This window comes from Eptesicus fuscus, chromosome 23, assembly GCF_027574615.1.
Source record: "Eptesicus fuscus isolate TK198812 chromosome 23, DD_ASM_mEF_20220401, whole genome shotgun sequence".
In the NCBI taxonomy this organism is placed as follows: Eukaryota; Metazoa; Chordata; class Mammalia; order Chiroptera; family Vespertilionidae; genus Eptesicus; species Eptesicus fuscus.
The window spans coordinates 12,689,974-12,703,799 of NC_072495.1; the positions used below are offsets into that span (position 1 = coordinate 12,689,974).

The 13,826-nt window shown below is 51.6% G+C and overlaps 1 protein-coding gene across 1 annotated transcript; it reads right to left on the reverse strand.

Moving 5' to 3' along the window:
* Window positions 1–2,281: 2,281 nt before the first annotated feature.
* On the reverse strand, window positions 2,282–13,612 carry LRRC74B (leucine rich repeat containing 74B). Its single transcript, XM_028147059.2, has 9 exons — window positions 13,447–13,612; window positions 12,981–13,123; window positions 12,414–12,546; window positions 11,329–11,535; window positions 8,230–8,339; window positions 6,816–6,931; window positions 6,039–6,117; window positions 4,229–4,324; window positions 2,282–2,437 (listed from the first exon to the last, which is right to left on the reverse strand). The coding sequence occupies exons 1-9, from the start codon at window positions 13,610–13,612 to the stop codon at window positions 2,282–2,284; spliced, it is 1,206 nt and encodes a 401-aa protein (XP_028002860.2).
* Window positions 13,613–13,826: the final 214 nt, after the last annotated feature.

Genomic DNA, 13,826 nt, shown 5'->3' on the forward strand with positions numbered 1-13,826 from the left:
CTGTTCTGGCGTGCCAGCCATACCCTTCACTTCTCCGTAAAGGAGGGTGGGGAACCTGCCCCCTGACGTGGGACATGCCAGGTTAAGGAATTGGGACTTTCCTATAGGACTCGGGGAGCCTCTGAATAGTGCCATCAGGTCTGCCCTTGGAAAGATGGCATTGGTGATGGGGGGGGAGGGGATGTGGGAGGGTCAGAGAGAACCAGGGAAATCAGGAGAAACCCGCCCTGCCTTTTCTCCCCTTGAAAGTGCATCTTTCTGTCTTATTTAGCTTGGGCTGCCATAACAAAGTACACAGACTGCCCGGCCAGCGTGGCTCAGTGGTTGAGCATCGACCTATGAACCAGGAGGTCACGGTTCGATTCTGGGTCAGGGCACATGCCCGGGTTGCAGGCTCCATCCCCAGGGTGGGGCGTGCAGGCGGCAGCGGATCAATGATTCTCATCATTGATGTTTCTATCTCTCCCTCTCCCTTTTTCCCTGAAATCAATAAAAATATATTTAAAAATAAAAACCCAAACAAAATACCACAGACTGAGTGGCTGAAACAACAAATGATTTTCTCACAGTTCTGGATGCTAGAAGTCGCAGATCAAGTTCAGGGAGAATTGGGAGGACTTGCTTTCTGGCTTGCAGTGCCTTCACACGAGAGGACAGGGAAGAGAACAAGCTTTCTGTCTCTTATTTTTTTTTCAAAAATATTTTTTTATTGATTTCAGAGAAGAAGGGAGAGGGAGAGAGATAGAAACATCAGTGATGAGAGAGAATCATGGATCGGCTGCCTCCTGCACATCCCACACTGGGGATCAAGCCTGCAACCCGGGCATGTGCCCTTGACCGGAATCGAACCCGGGACCCTTCAGTCTGCAGGCTGACGTTCTATCCACTGAGCCAAACCAGCTAGGGCCTGATGTCTCTTCTTATAAGGACACTAATCCTATTGGATCATAGCCCCACCATTATGACCTTATTTAACCTTAATTACCTCCTATCTCCAAATACAGTCACATTGGGGGTTAGGGCTTTTAAGATAAGAATTGTGGGGAGGGTCATAATTCAGGATGTACTTTACTCAAGACTTCAACCACACCATGCACACAACTGAATTGTAGCCTGTATCAGGTTGTGTTTTTAAGTACTATTTATTTTTCTGATTATGAAAAGAACACATACTTAGAGTAGAAAGTCTGGAAATGCAGGAAAATATTAAAAACATAAAAATCCATAAACCTTCAGGCCTCCCATTTTTAGTATATTCATGTAATTATGCAACTATTACCATAATTTTAGAACATTAAAAATATATTTTTAGAGAGAGGAAGGGAGAGAGGGAAACATCAATCCATTGCCTCCTGCACACACCCAACCCAGTATTGAACCCATAACTTAGGTATGTGCCCTGACTGGGAATTGAACCCGGGAACTTTTTGGAATACAGGACGATGCTCCAACCAATTGAGCCATACTGGACAGGGCAATTTTAAAACATTTTATCACCCCAAATTTCATTCTTCAGTTGGTGAGCATTTGCACTTTGCAGATATTAATAATGCTGCTGTGAACATTTGTGTACAAGTTTTTGTGTGGACATATGTTTTTATTTCTCTAGGAGTGGATTTGTTGGGTCACATGGTAACTCCATGCTTAACCTTTTGTGGAACTGCTAAACGTGGATTTTTTTAATCCTGATTTTCTTAACATTAATCTTGTGCATTTTCACAAATTGCTCACTGTACTTTGAGCACTTGGCTTTCAATGTTAGCAAAGTTCCAAATCTTAGTAACCAATCCCCTCTTATTTGGAATTTAAGTTATTTACAATTTTCATTATTATAAATAGCATTACTTCTGTAGAGCAGATTAGTCAGACCACTGGATCAAAGGACACAGGCAGTTGTAAGGCTCTCGGTGCCTACTGATAAATGGCCTTCCAAAAAAGTTGTGACAGTCTGCATCCTGGCAAGTTGAGTCTGGGAATGCCAGTTGCACACCACCTTATATTTTAATTGTCTCCCAAGGTAAGTCACCAGAGCAGAGACTTGTTTGGGCAACTTTGACCCCATGCCCAGCTCAGTGCGCAGCACATAGTACAACTTCCTGTTACAGGAATGAGTGAGAACGAAGGAAGGCCCAGATTAGTGCAGTGGTTGGGGATGGAAAGGAGGATACAGGTGTCTTGAGTCAGCGTGAAGATTGGCTCCATGAGACTTACCACCTGGTTGACATGGTGACTCAATGCAGACTCAAGTGGTAAGAACACATTGTGAGGCTACACTCCACAGTCATTTAGGGGCAGACGCTGGTAGGGACGGTCTCAAGACTGCCAGTAACTCTTTTTTGTACTCCACTCTGCCGGCATCAGTCTTTATGCAAAGCCCTGGAAGAATTACCTTCACTGAGCTAGCGAGGTCATCAAACTCTCTGTTCACCTGGATATCCTGAGGAGAAACCAATGATCACTTTCTGGGAACTTGACTTTTTTACTTACACACACGAGGTCTTGAAGAAGCTCCTTAGGACAGCTTCTTTCCTATGGATGACAATGGTATCACTCCCCAAACTATTAAAATCAAGAAGAGAAGGGGCTCGAGGGAGGCTTCTAGGGACCTGCTCTATTTGTTAAGCGGGGGGCTGATTATTAGATACCAGTGGCCTGGTGCATGAAATTCATGCACGAAGGGGGGGGGCGGGGTGTCCCTCAGCCCGGCCTGCACCCTCTCCAATCTGGGACATCCCTTGTGCAATCTGGGACCGCTGGCTCCTAACTGCTCACCTGCCTGCCGACCTGCTTGCCCCAACTGCCCCCCGCTTGCCGGCCTGATCGCCCCTAACCTGCCTCTGCCTCGGCCCTGCCACCATGGCTTTGTCCAGAAGGACATCTGGAAGGTCTCCCTGTCTAATTAGCATATTACCCTTTTATTAGTATAGATACCCTATTTGTGAAAATTCACTGAGCTCTGCCCTTAATCTATGTGCACTTTTCAGCATAAATGTTGTCGATTAAAAAAAAAAAAAGAACGAAAAACAAAGGGGCTGGGGAAAAGAGAACTGTCTTCTCTGTAAGAGCCCTTTCCAATAGGGTCTGTTATCTCATTCTGTTTTCACAATGATCCTGGCTGATAGATATTAGCCCCATTGCACATAAAGACGAGACTGAGTTCTGGGATGGGTTTTATGAGAACTGTAAGGACTCAGAAGTATTTCCCTTAAAGCCGAGGATAAAATCTGAGTCAGATTAGACTAATGGTAAGAGTTAAGGAACAGGAAAATAGAACACTGCATCTAGATTAGTGTTGGTCTCTAATTCAGGATCCAAGATCCCATATGATGGGCTCAGGACTTGGTTCCAGGCCTGTCTGATGGCAAATCCTGTTCTGTTTTCATTATATAAAAGCTTCTGAAAATAACCATACATTGCATTAAATAAGCATGTACTTTGGCAGGGCAATTTTATATATCGTTCCATTTTTTAGAGTGATAGAATCCAGTGCTGACAGGAATTCTCCGAGTAGAGGGAACATGGTCATGGCAAGCTCTTTTCTGGCTTTGGAGCCTAAGAGACCAGGCATTTATGGGCAGAAGGAAAGAATAAGGATGTTCAAACCAGTTGTCCCAAGCCTGAAGGACTGAAACTGTAAAAACACATCTCTGGAAAGACTTTGACTCAAGTCTGGGCTTAAATAAATCAGGGTGGTATAAGCAGTGATTTGTGACAACTTTCTTTTAATAATTCATATTTGGGGATTCTCTCCTTTAATGTTAATTGCCTTAGAAAAAAGAGTGACATTTGTTTTTATATTAAAAAGGCAAAATTGAATGAAAACGGGTCCCGATTTCCCTCACAGCCACACAAATGAGTCTTCCTGCACCATGATTCGCCTGCAGGAAAGGTGGGGGAGGGGGCCGCCTTGCAGGTGCTGAACCTGCAAATCCCAAATATTAGTGAACAGTAAGCATTGTGCCTCTTGAGCCACTTATGCTCTCTCAGCCCATAAAGAGCCCAGGCAGGGGTCCGAGGTGAGACCACAGCAGTGCCCCCAGTCAGGCCTGGGAGTGGAGCCAGAGTGGCATTATGATCTACTTCCAGGCCTGGTGTGGGACTCAGACTCAACCACACCATGTATCTGGGCAGGGCACTCTGTTCCTCTAAGCTCCACTTCCTTCCTCTAAATATGTATACCTCAGGGCTGTGGGGAGGCTGAGAGGTGAGGTTTATGAAAAGTTCTTACAGAGAAATCCAGCAGTTCCAGGGCAGACACTGGATTATCCCGGACAGACTTGAGAACACCCAAGCAGCCTTCACTTCGCATGGGATTCCTGGACATCTAAGAAATACACACACGCACACAAAACTGAGAAAAGCTGATCCTAGGGAGGCCGGGAAGGCACCCCAAAAGGGAAGATTGGGGATCCCTTGTCTCTGATGATGTGCCTCAGAATAGCCCCACTGTCTCAACTCACAAGGTGCCTCCATCAGACAGAACACCCGGGGTGAGGCTTCAGGGCCAGGGAAGAGAGGAGGTAGACACTGAGCACCTACCCGGTGCCTGGCTCTGCCCCATGCCAAGATGCAGACACACAAGACATACTCCTGCCCTTAAAGAGCTCACCCACTGGGGGAGGAGAGGAAAAGAAACATAAAAATGCAGTGTGATAAGTGCAATGAGAGTGAGTGTGAGCCAACTCTACCTGGGAGGTAAAGGTTGGGTGGGTGATCAAATAGCTGAGCTGAGCTTTACAGACGAGGTGGGTGGAGCTGGGCATTTCAGCAAGAAGAGCAACAGGGGCAAAGAGAAATAAGAAAATGCACAGTATGTCTGGAGAATTCTAAGGAGCTTGGGTGAGATAAGTACATTTCAAGGCAGGAGGGAGAGGCAAGTTGGCAGAGCCCATATCCTGGCTGCAAATGACACAATACTAAGCTTGACTCTATCCACCAGGGAGCCTCTGATGGGTTTAAAACAGGGAGGGACAGAGGCATATTTCTGGTTTAGAAAGATCACCTGGTAGCAGGTGGGAAGAAAGGGCTACAGATGAGGAACCAGCAGGTCAACAAAACTCCAGGAGGGAAAGTGAGAAGGAGGAGCAGGTAGCCAGAGAGCTCTTCAGGAGAAAGGAAGATGTGGGAAAGGGGGAGGGACAAGCTTCTGTCTGAGTGAGAAGGAGCCCTGCCCCTGTACACACACCGCGAGGCAGCCTTCAGAGGGAGATAATGCATTCAGGTTGGACTCTGAGAACCCTACGTGCCTATGAGACATCTGGGGGACCATCCAGCAGGTGGAAATTTGGATCCAGAGCTTAAGAGAGAGGTCTGGGTTCTAGAGCAGGAAGCGGGGGGTAGGGGGTGGGGTAGGGGATGGGAGAGGAGTGAGCCTCAGGCTGGGGATGGGAGTGCTGCAGGGGGGCTCCTCTGCAGTTGAGGGAGTTGAGGGCCAGGCAGGGCTGGATACCCTCCCACCCCCCGGAGCTGGTGGTACTATCCTCTGAGCACATGCTGTTGGCACAGTGGTTCTCAGGGAGCTGCTCTATCCTCATTGCTTCTCTGTCTTCTCCTCAGCTGCTCCGTCCCCACTGGCAATCCTGGAGGAAGGAAACCCCTGCTGTGCACACAGGGCCTCAGGTAAGTCTGAGTAGTGGCCAACAGTGCACCTGGGCTGATCCTGGGTTCTAGCAAGGCCAGAGGAAGAGCAGGGGCGAGGATGGAGGGGAAGCAAGGGCACCTCAGTCAGCAGCAGCAGAGCAGCACTCTGGTGGGCTGATAAGGAGAAAGGACAGCTGGGAGATGTGGTGATATCACTGGGAGGGAAGGATGGAGCAGGGAGGAGTCTGAAGAAGTGCACGCAGCAGGCTAGAGATGGGTGAGTGAGTGGCAAGGGGAAGATGTGGTAAAAGAGGAATCCAGGAGGCCCCCTCCCCCATCTGGGCTCTAGAACCTATGTTCCCTGCTGCCCATGGGGTGGGCTTATGTGACAGCAGAAGCATCTGTGTGGACAGACTCAGGCAGGTCTGCTGGGGCCTCCCCATCAGTCTAGCACTCACAGCAAGAATCCTCAGTGTCTTGTTGACCCGGAGGCCCAGGCCCAGGCTCCGGGCTCCCACCACAGAGATGCGGTTGTTGCTGCAACAGAAAAACATGTGCATTGTGCTATCTTCCATGTAGCTGCACAGAGCCAGACTGTCTCAGAACCCAGCTCTGGCCTCAAATGTCAGCATCTCTCATGGAATCCTCTAGCCTTGGCTCCTTACACGGGGAGGAAAGGAGGGAAGGACTTCAGCAGACAGGCCCTGCTCACTCTGCAGCTCCTGGGAGGGGCTCAGCCCTGGCAGCCCAAGCACGACCTGTCAGGCTTCTGTCCCTCTCTTTCCCTCTGGACTTGCGGCCCCTCCTCTGGTTACCTGCCGAGGGCTGAGAGTCTGCCTGGGCGGGGAGGAGCAGCACACACTGCAGGCCCCCCCAGCAGCCACATGCTGAGGAGAGCATGCATGTGGACCCACTTATCAGAGTCCGCTCCTCTTCTGAAAAGGAGGAAAACTCACACAGAGCACCCAGCCCACACCAGGCTCTGCTGAAGAGACTTTACATACATTGGCAATTCCCAGCCCCTGCCTGTGTGGTAGGAATTATGAGCCCAGTGTGTAAGTGATGACCTTGAATGAGAGGATGGAGCTAGGTGCTCCTGGATTGTGGCTCAAGCCCATCATAGACTTATCAGTTTGGGAATAGAAGTGTTGAACAGCAGCAAGATCACGGCGCCCCTGGTCCCTGGGGTGGCTATGGGCCCTGAGACTGACATGGGGGCACCCTGTGCTCCTCACCTCATGTTGAGTTCCTCCAACACATTGTTGGTCCGAAGTGCCTCACCCACTGCAGAGGCTCCAGGATCTCCAAAGCCATTGTATGAGATGTCCAGGACTCTCAGGAAGATGTTTGCCTGGGATACAAAAGAGCAAAGCCATGGGACCACAAGTGACAGTGGAGAGAGCCAGAGCCACAGCCTTCGAGCCCAGGACACCCGCGGTGCAGAGCACAGACTGAGAGCAGGACAGAGGTTCCAGGGAAGTCTCGGGGCTTGGATGATGGTGACCAGTAGAGCAGAACAACCGGAAGCACAGCATAGAGCAGTGGTTCTCAACCTTTCTAATGCTGCAACCCTTTAATACAGTTCCTCATGTTGTGGTGACCCCCAACCATAAAATTATTTTCATTGCTACTTCATAACTGTAATTTTGCTACTGTTATGAATTGTAATGTAAATATCTGTGTTTTCCAATGGTCTTAGGTGACCCCTGTGAAAGGGGTCGCGACCCACAGGTTGAGAACCGCTAGCAGGGTCGCCTAAGACCATCAGAAAACACAGACATTTACATTACGATTCATAACAGTAGCAAAATTACAGTTACGAAGTAGCAACGAAAATAATTTTATGGTTGGGGGTCACCGCCACATGAGGAACTGTATTAAAGGGTCGCGGCATTAGGAAGGTTGAGAACCTCTGGCATAGAGGGTGGGTGAATGCAGACCCCAGAGATGCCGTGAGCAGGCCCCATCTTGCTTGGGAACCTCTTGAGGGGAGGTACCCCAAGGCACAGAGCAGCTCAGGGGCCTGGAGTTGGGTGAAACCTGCCCAGGGGGCAGTGATGGGAGAAGGACGGCAGCTTGTGGGTATGCTGTGAAGACAGACCTGTCACCTTGTGGGGCAGGACCCCAGCTCAGCCTCTGTTGGAGCGCAAGGCAGCAGCTGCCATTCCCTGAAGAGGACCCCAAAAAGATAGCTGACACAGAGGGCATTACAGGCATTTTGTGCCACCCTGGAGGAGACTGCAGCCACCCATTCCTGAGGCCTTTGGACCACAACCATGGGAGCAGGTGGCTTGTTAGACTGTGTGCTGGGATCTAAGCGTGTCACTCAAAGAAGCACCCGTGCGTGCCCCATAGGGAGCATGTCACCAGACTGCACACTGTCCCTCACCATGGAGTCTATGATGTCTGGGATAAGGTGTGTAGTAATCAGCTGCGGATTCCTCAGTAAATGACATGAGAGTGGGCACAGTGTGTTGAAGTCATAAAATGGGTCTGGAAAAATAAAAAACCCAAACACAAAATATCCCTTAAGCTCTGCTTAAAAGGTCCAAGCCTCTTTTCTGAAGAGCTGCAGTGATGGGGAGCTGCTCCCTGGGAGACCTCCCTTCAAGGGACAGGCTGGCTGTGGGGTGGGTGGGGGCCTCATACCCCCAGTCCTCTGGCAAAGGAGACAGCTCCTGGGCCTCGAAGATGATTCCAGCTTATGTTAAGCTCGGCGAGTCCTGTGTTTTCTGCCAGGGCTGGTCCAAGCGTCTCCCCTTCCGAAACACCAAGACAGACCTTCTTATTCACTCTGTACATTCCTTCAAACAATGATACTGATGCCTGCTGTGTGTCAGGGTCTCTGCTGGGCATGAGGATCACAGAGTTGAACCCAACATGGGCTTGCCCCGCCTCCAAGGATTTCTTATTTAATGGGGGAGGGATAAGTACAAATGAATGGGATGGGAACTATTATAAACTACAAACAGGAGGCATAGTGTGGGGAGGTCAGGACAGTGAGAATAGAGGAGATAACCTTGAATGTCTGCACACATAGAGGAGAGCAGACAAGCAAAGACCAAATGTACAAAGGGAGCATGAGGCACTTGTGGAAATGCATGCAGGCCTGGCACTGTGGGCAGGGTGAGGAGAAACCAGTGAAATGAGGTAGGAGTAACGGGCAACTGAGAGATGCTAAGAGGCCTTGAATGCTAGGCCAAGAGTCTTGGGCACTGGCCTATCATTGGTGAGGGGGCAGGGAGGGCTTTAAGAAGTGACAAGGCTGGCCCTGGCTAGTTTAGCTCAGTGGATAGAGATTTGGCCTGCGGACCGAAGGGTCGTGAGTTCAAATTCGGTCAAGGGCATGTACCTCAGTTGCAGGCTCCTACCTGGCCCAGGCCCTTGTGAGGGTGTGTGCAGGAGGCAACCAATCAATGTGTTTCTCTCACATTGATGTTTCTCTCTGTCTTTCCCTCTCTCTTCCACTCTCTCTGAAAATCAATAGAAAAAATATCCTCAGGTGAGGATTAAAACAAACACACACACACACACACTCACACACACAATAACAGCCTGGGGTGGGGAAAGTGACAAGGCTGGATTCCTTAGTGGGTGTAGGGAGTGGACTAGGGTTGGTGGGGGCAGATATGAGAGGTTGAGGGACTAGTTGAAAGGCTCGTGCCATGGTCTAGGCTTGAGGTGACAAACTGGCACAGTTGTAGTGGAGAGAAGGCAGTGGTGGTAGAGAAAGGAAATGGCGGAGGGCGGCATGTAGACTGAGAAACCCTAAGAGATATTTCATATGTGAAGTGGACAGAAGCCCTAGCCACCCACCCACCCTCTCTTCACTCTGTCAGCACTCAACCAGTCTGACCTCTTCTAGGTCTCAAAAGTGCCAGCACCAACTCCCCTCCTGGCTGTCCCCTGCCTAGAACTGTTGATCTCCCTCTTCACCTGGCTAACAGCTCCTCATCCTTCTAACCTGAGCTCTTGGCATTGGAAAGCCTTTCCTGCCCACTGGGCTGGGCCACCTTGGGCCTCCTATTGACTGCTTTCATCCTTCCAGGCTCTCTGCCTAGTGTGTCTCCCCATCAGCTTGGGAGTCCCACAGGGATCTTAATTTGACCCCTCTCCATGGTCCCCACAGGTCTAGTAAGGCTGGGTTGAAGAAATGCACAGATGAAAAAAGATGAACTGAGCAGAGCGCTCAGCCAGAACACTGGCCAGCAGACCCTGTAGCACCTTGGAGAGCTCCCGAGACACAGCAAAGATGCCCTGTACTGCCTCCCTGAGAACAGGATTCCAGACCCCACCCAGGACTGGGTCTGACTCCTGCAGGTATGCAGGTTCTCAGATATGATACTTTCCTCTTCTTCAGACTCTTCCAGGGCTGGGAGGAGCGGGCGGTGGTCCCTCACGTTGTAGGGAAGCCCCTACTTTGTTGAACAGCTAGGGGGTGAGAAGTTTCTTCTACACCCATGTATGAATTGACTTCTTGTAGTTCCAATGCGACCATTACCATGGGTCAGGTGGGGAGACTGAGACCCAAGCTCCTTCACCCCTCAAGGGAGTCAGATCCTTTCTCAGGGGAACAAATGACCCCACTATGTCTGTCCTCTTCCAAGCTGGGGACCCAGCTCCATATTTGTGTAGCCTTTGCAGGGCCTTAGCTTCCAGCCCCCTCCATCCTGGCCACCTCTCTGGTGCTTGTCTATATTTAGTTTGTTGAAAGTCTGAAATGAGTTTCTTTTTTTATTTCACTGGCTTCTTACAATAATTTTCTTAGAAGGCAAACTGACATTCTGGCCGTTAAATTCTAGGGCTATTTCCCACAGGCCGAGGCTGGTGCCACCCCACTCACTCTAAGCAGCTTGAGACAGAGCAGTGATTCCCAAACTTTCTGGACCAGACAAACCTCCTGGGTCTTCTAGTAAAGATGCAGATGCATCCCCTCCCCCCAAGTCTGGTTTAGCAGGTGCCCAGGAATCTGTATTCCTAACCCAGGGTCCCAGGTGATTCTTATAATTTATTGGAGTGGTTGGGGGCAGGCAGGTAAAATGCCATGTTCCTGGCAAAGCAGACAGCCCATGCAAAGGCCCTGGAGCATGAGAGAAAGTAGTAAGGCCAAGGAATCTCACTGATGCCTTCCACAGCACTTAGAATAAAATCTTCATGCCTTTTGCCATGTTTTGTAGCCCTTCAGCCCCCTGTTGCCTCTCTACCCCACAGCCTAGCCGCTCTACCCTGGCTCACTGATGTCTGCCAGTCTGGGTAATAGGCCTGCATGTTTATTGTCCTTCTGCTTGAAATGCTCTCCTTCTGATTTTTCCATGGCTGATTCCTCCCCACCCTGCTCATTTCAGTTTAAATGTCATCTCTGCACAGAGGCCACCTCGGCCACCCCTCTAATGGGTGGTTCCCATTCTTCTCTAGAATCATGCCCTGTTTGTTGCTTTTGTAGCAGCAATAATTATGGAGAGTTATCTTGTTAATATGTGTTCCGTGAGGCCAGGGCCTTTGTTTTGTTCATGGCTAGATGCTTAGTGGCCCAATCAGCTCCCAGCACATGTAGCAGCAAGCAGTGAGATATTCGTGGAGCGGATTAAGAATCTTGTGTAGAAGGAGTGGGAAAGGTGCAGGTCTACGTGGGACCTGGGGAGCAGGAGCCAGAGCATGGATGCTCAGATGGGTCCTGCCAACCTCCACCCACCTCTGCCCCAGGAAGATGAGTTCAAGTGTCTCATGGTGGCCTTGGCCGGGTATTACCTGCTTGGTCATTTAGCTGGTTATAGCTCAGGTCCAGGGACTTCAGGCCCGTGTGGGCCAGCAGGAGTTCAGCAAGGTACTGGGCTGCCTGCTCCTCCAGGCTGTTCCCTGCCAGCTGTGCCTTCTGTATGGCGGGGTTTGCCATGAGGGCAGCGCAGACGGCCTGGGCTCCCACCGCTCCCAGCTGGTTCTCTGACAGGTCCACATCTGGGGATTGGCACCACTCCTGTCAGTGGAATTCAAAGCCAGGCGCCATCCTCCTCCATCCTACTTCATCCCCTAAACCTCCAGGCCTGAGGTGGCAAAAGGGGCTTTGTAGCCGTACTGTCCAGGGGTGCATGGCGACTCTGGCACCTATCAGATGGGTTTCCTCAGGCCCCAGGTAACTTCCCTGATGCCCATCCCCACCCCATGTGTCCATGAGCTTCTTTGTCAAGGAGCTAAAACCACCTGCTTCCTGTTGCTATGACAATGCCCATGATGGAGATGCGGCCACCCTGTAGATCCTTTGGGCCTGGTAGTAACACAAGCCCCCCACAGAAGCTCTCACTGCTGGGGACTGACAATTATAGTCTAAGTGAGCACCTCTGTGGGCCAGACACTCATCACTTATGTGGGCCACATGCAGTTTCACTGATTCTCACCACATCTCCAAAGTCTAAGTGGTATTGTTGTGCCATTTCACAGATTGGAAATTGAGGCTCAACAAGGTTGAGCTTCTTGCCCAGGGTCCCCCTTGTTATTAATGGCAGAGGCAGCATTTGAATCCAGTCCCACCAAACACCCACCCAACCCTCCCTCCTCTCACCCTGCCTAGCCCCTGCCTGTGTGTCAAAGGACTCTCCCACCTGCACTCAGGCACTGGGAGGCCACCAAATGAAGAATGTGCTGGCCAGGGGAGGAGGTGAGTGGGTGGCGTGGGGTTGGTCAGGAAAGGGGTGGCGTCAGCTTTGGGTGTACCACAGGTCTAACTCCACCCTTGTGATGAGGTCCCCTCCCCAGCAACACCAGCAGGTCCCAGGTGAGAAGCTCTGGGGGCAGGGTACACCTCTCAGAAAAGGGAGGACTCAAGTCTGCCCACCTACCACAGATGCTGCTGCTTTTGCTCAGAGCATGCGCCAGGGCCTTTGCGCCAGCCCCACAGAGCTCGTTGTCCCGAAGGTCCAGCCGCTTGACGTAGGGATTGGAGGATAGTGCAGGAGCCAGAGCCCGGGCCCCCTAGGACAGAGAGGGGCCCGAAAGGCCTGATCCTTCCCCGGGCTGAAGGCCCCAGACATAGATAGCTACTACCTTGGCTCATGTTTCCAGGGCTCAGCCCACTTGGTGCCTTCCAGCTGGCAGGCCCTCCCTTTTCCCCAGGCCCAGGGGACACCTGCTTCTCGTTCTAGGCTCCACCTAGATCCCACCTCTTGGAGCCTTTCCTGATTCCCCCCTCCAGCAGGTGAGGTGCCCACTGCAGGCTCCCCAGCCCTGACTGAATTCTTTCAAAGCCCTGATCCCACCTGTCACCCAGATGTGAGGGTGGGACATGCCTGGCACAGAGCAAGGCCAGGGAGTGTGTGGGACAGGCTCAGGAAGGGGGCTACACCCATGGCTGCTGCCTCCCAGGTCCTGTCCCTACAAGCCTGGCCCCAAGGTCCCTCCAGGGGTACCTGGGGCCCCAGGCCACGGTGCCGCAGGTTCAGCTCTGGGGCTCTCCCTTGGCGCAGAAAGCAGGAAACGGGCACGACACTGTGGGCCCGGCAAGACTTCAGGTAGAGGGTATCCTTGAGCGGTTCTCTGAGCCCATGGGTGCCTAGTAGGAGACAGAGAGGAGAATGTGGATCCCTCTTCAGGCACAGCCAGCCACCTTCCAAGGGTTCCCCTGTGCTCTGTCCCTACCCGGCATTTCACTCTGCAGCGCGTTCTAACAGTGGAGCGTCTGATGCCCCAGGCGCATTGCAGGGAAGGCACAGGGAGTTGCCGCCACCGGCTGTGCTGACGGTGTCCCCCGGAGGGCTGAGCTCCCTGCTCTGCTGGACAAGGGCCCCTGCCCACTTGATCCCAGCCTGTCCCTTCCACTCCTGCCAAAGAAGCCCCAAAGGTGAGACCAGCCTAGCATGCCCTGCCCGGAGGCACCTTCTGTCTCCAGGTAAGAGTCCGAATCTGTGTCTGAATCCCCAGCCTCCGGGACCCCTGCAGGACACCCAGCCGCCGTAGCCGCCGTAGCCGCCGCTGCCACCTCTTTCTCCTGCTCTTCACTCTCCCCAGACTTCTCGCAGGGACCCCTCATGGTTACGTCCATTTTGCATTTGCGGGCACCGATGTCAGGACTACACACACATCATCAGCCAGGGAATTTGGGCGGACCCTCCGGCTCCACCAACCAATTGCAGCGAACTGGCTTCCCTTGCAGCAAATAGAGACGGACGCAGTCACCCGGGCAACCTGGTGTTGTTGGTTGCTGCAGAAACCGCCTCTAGTTTGCTCTGAACTTGAGTCCACTCTTAGCTAGACGG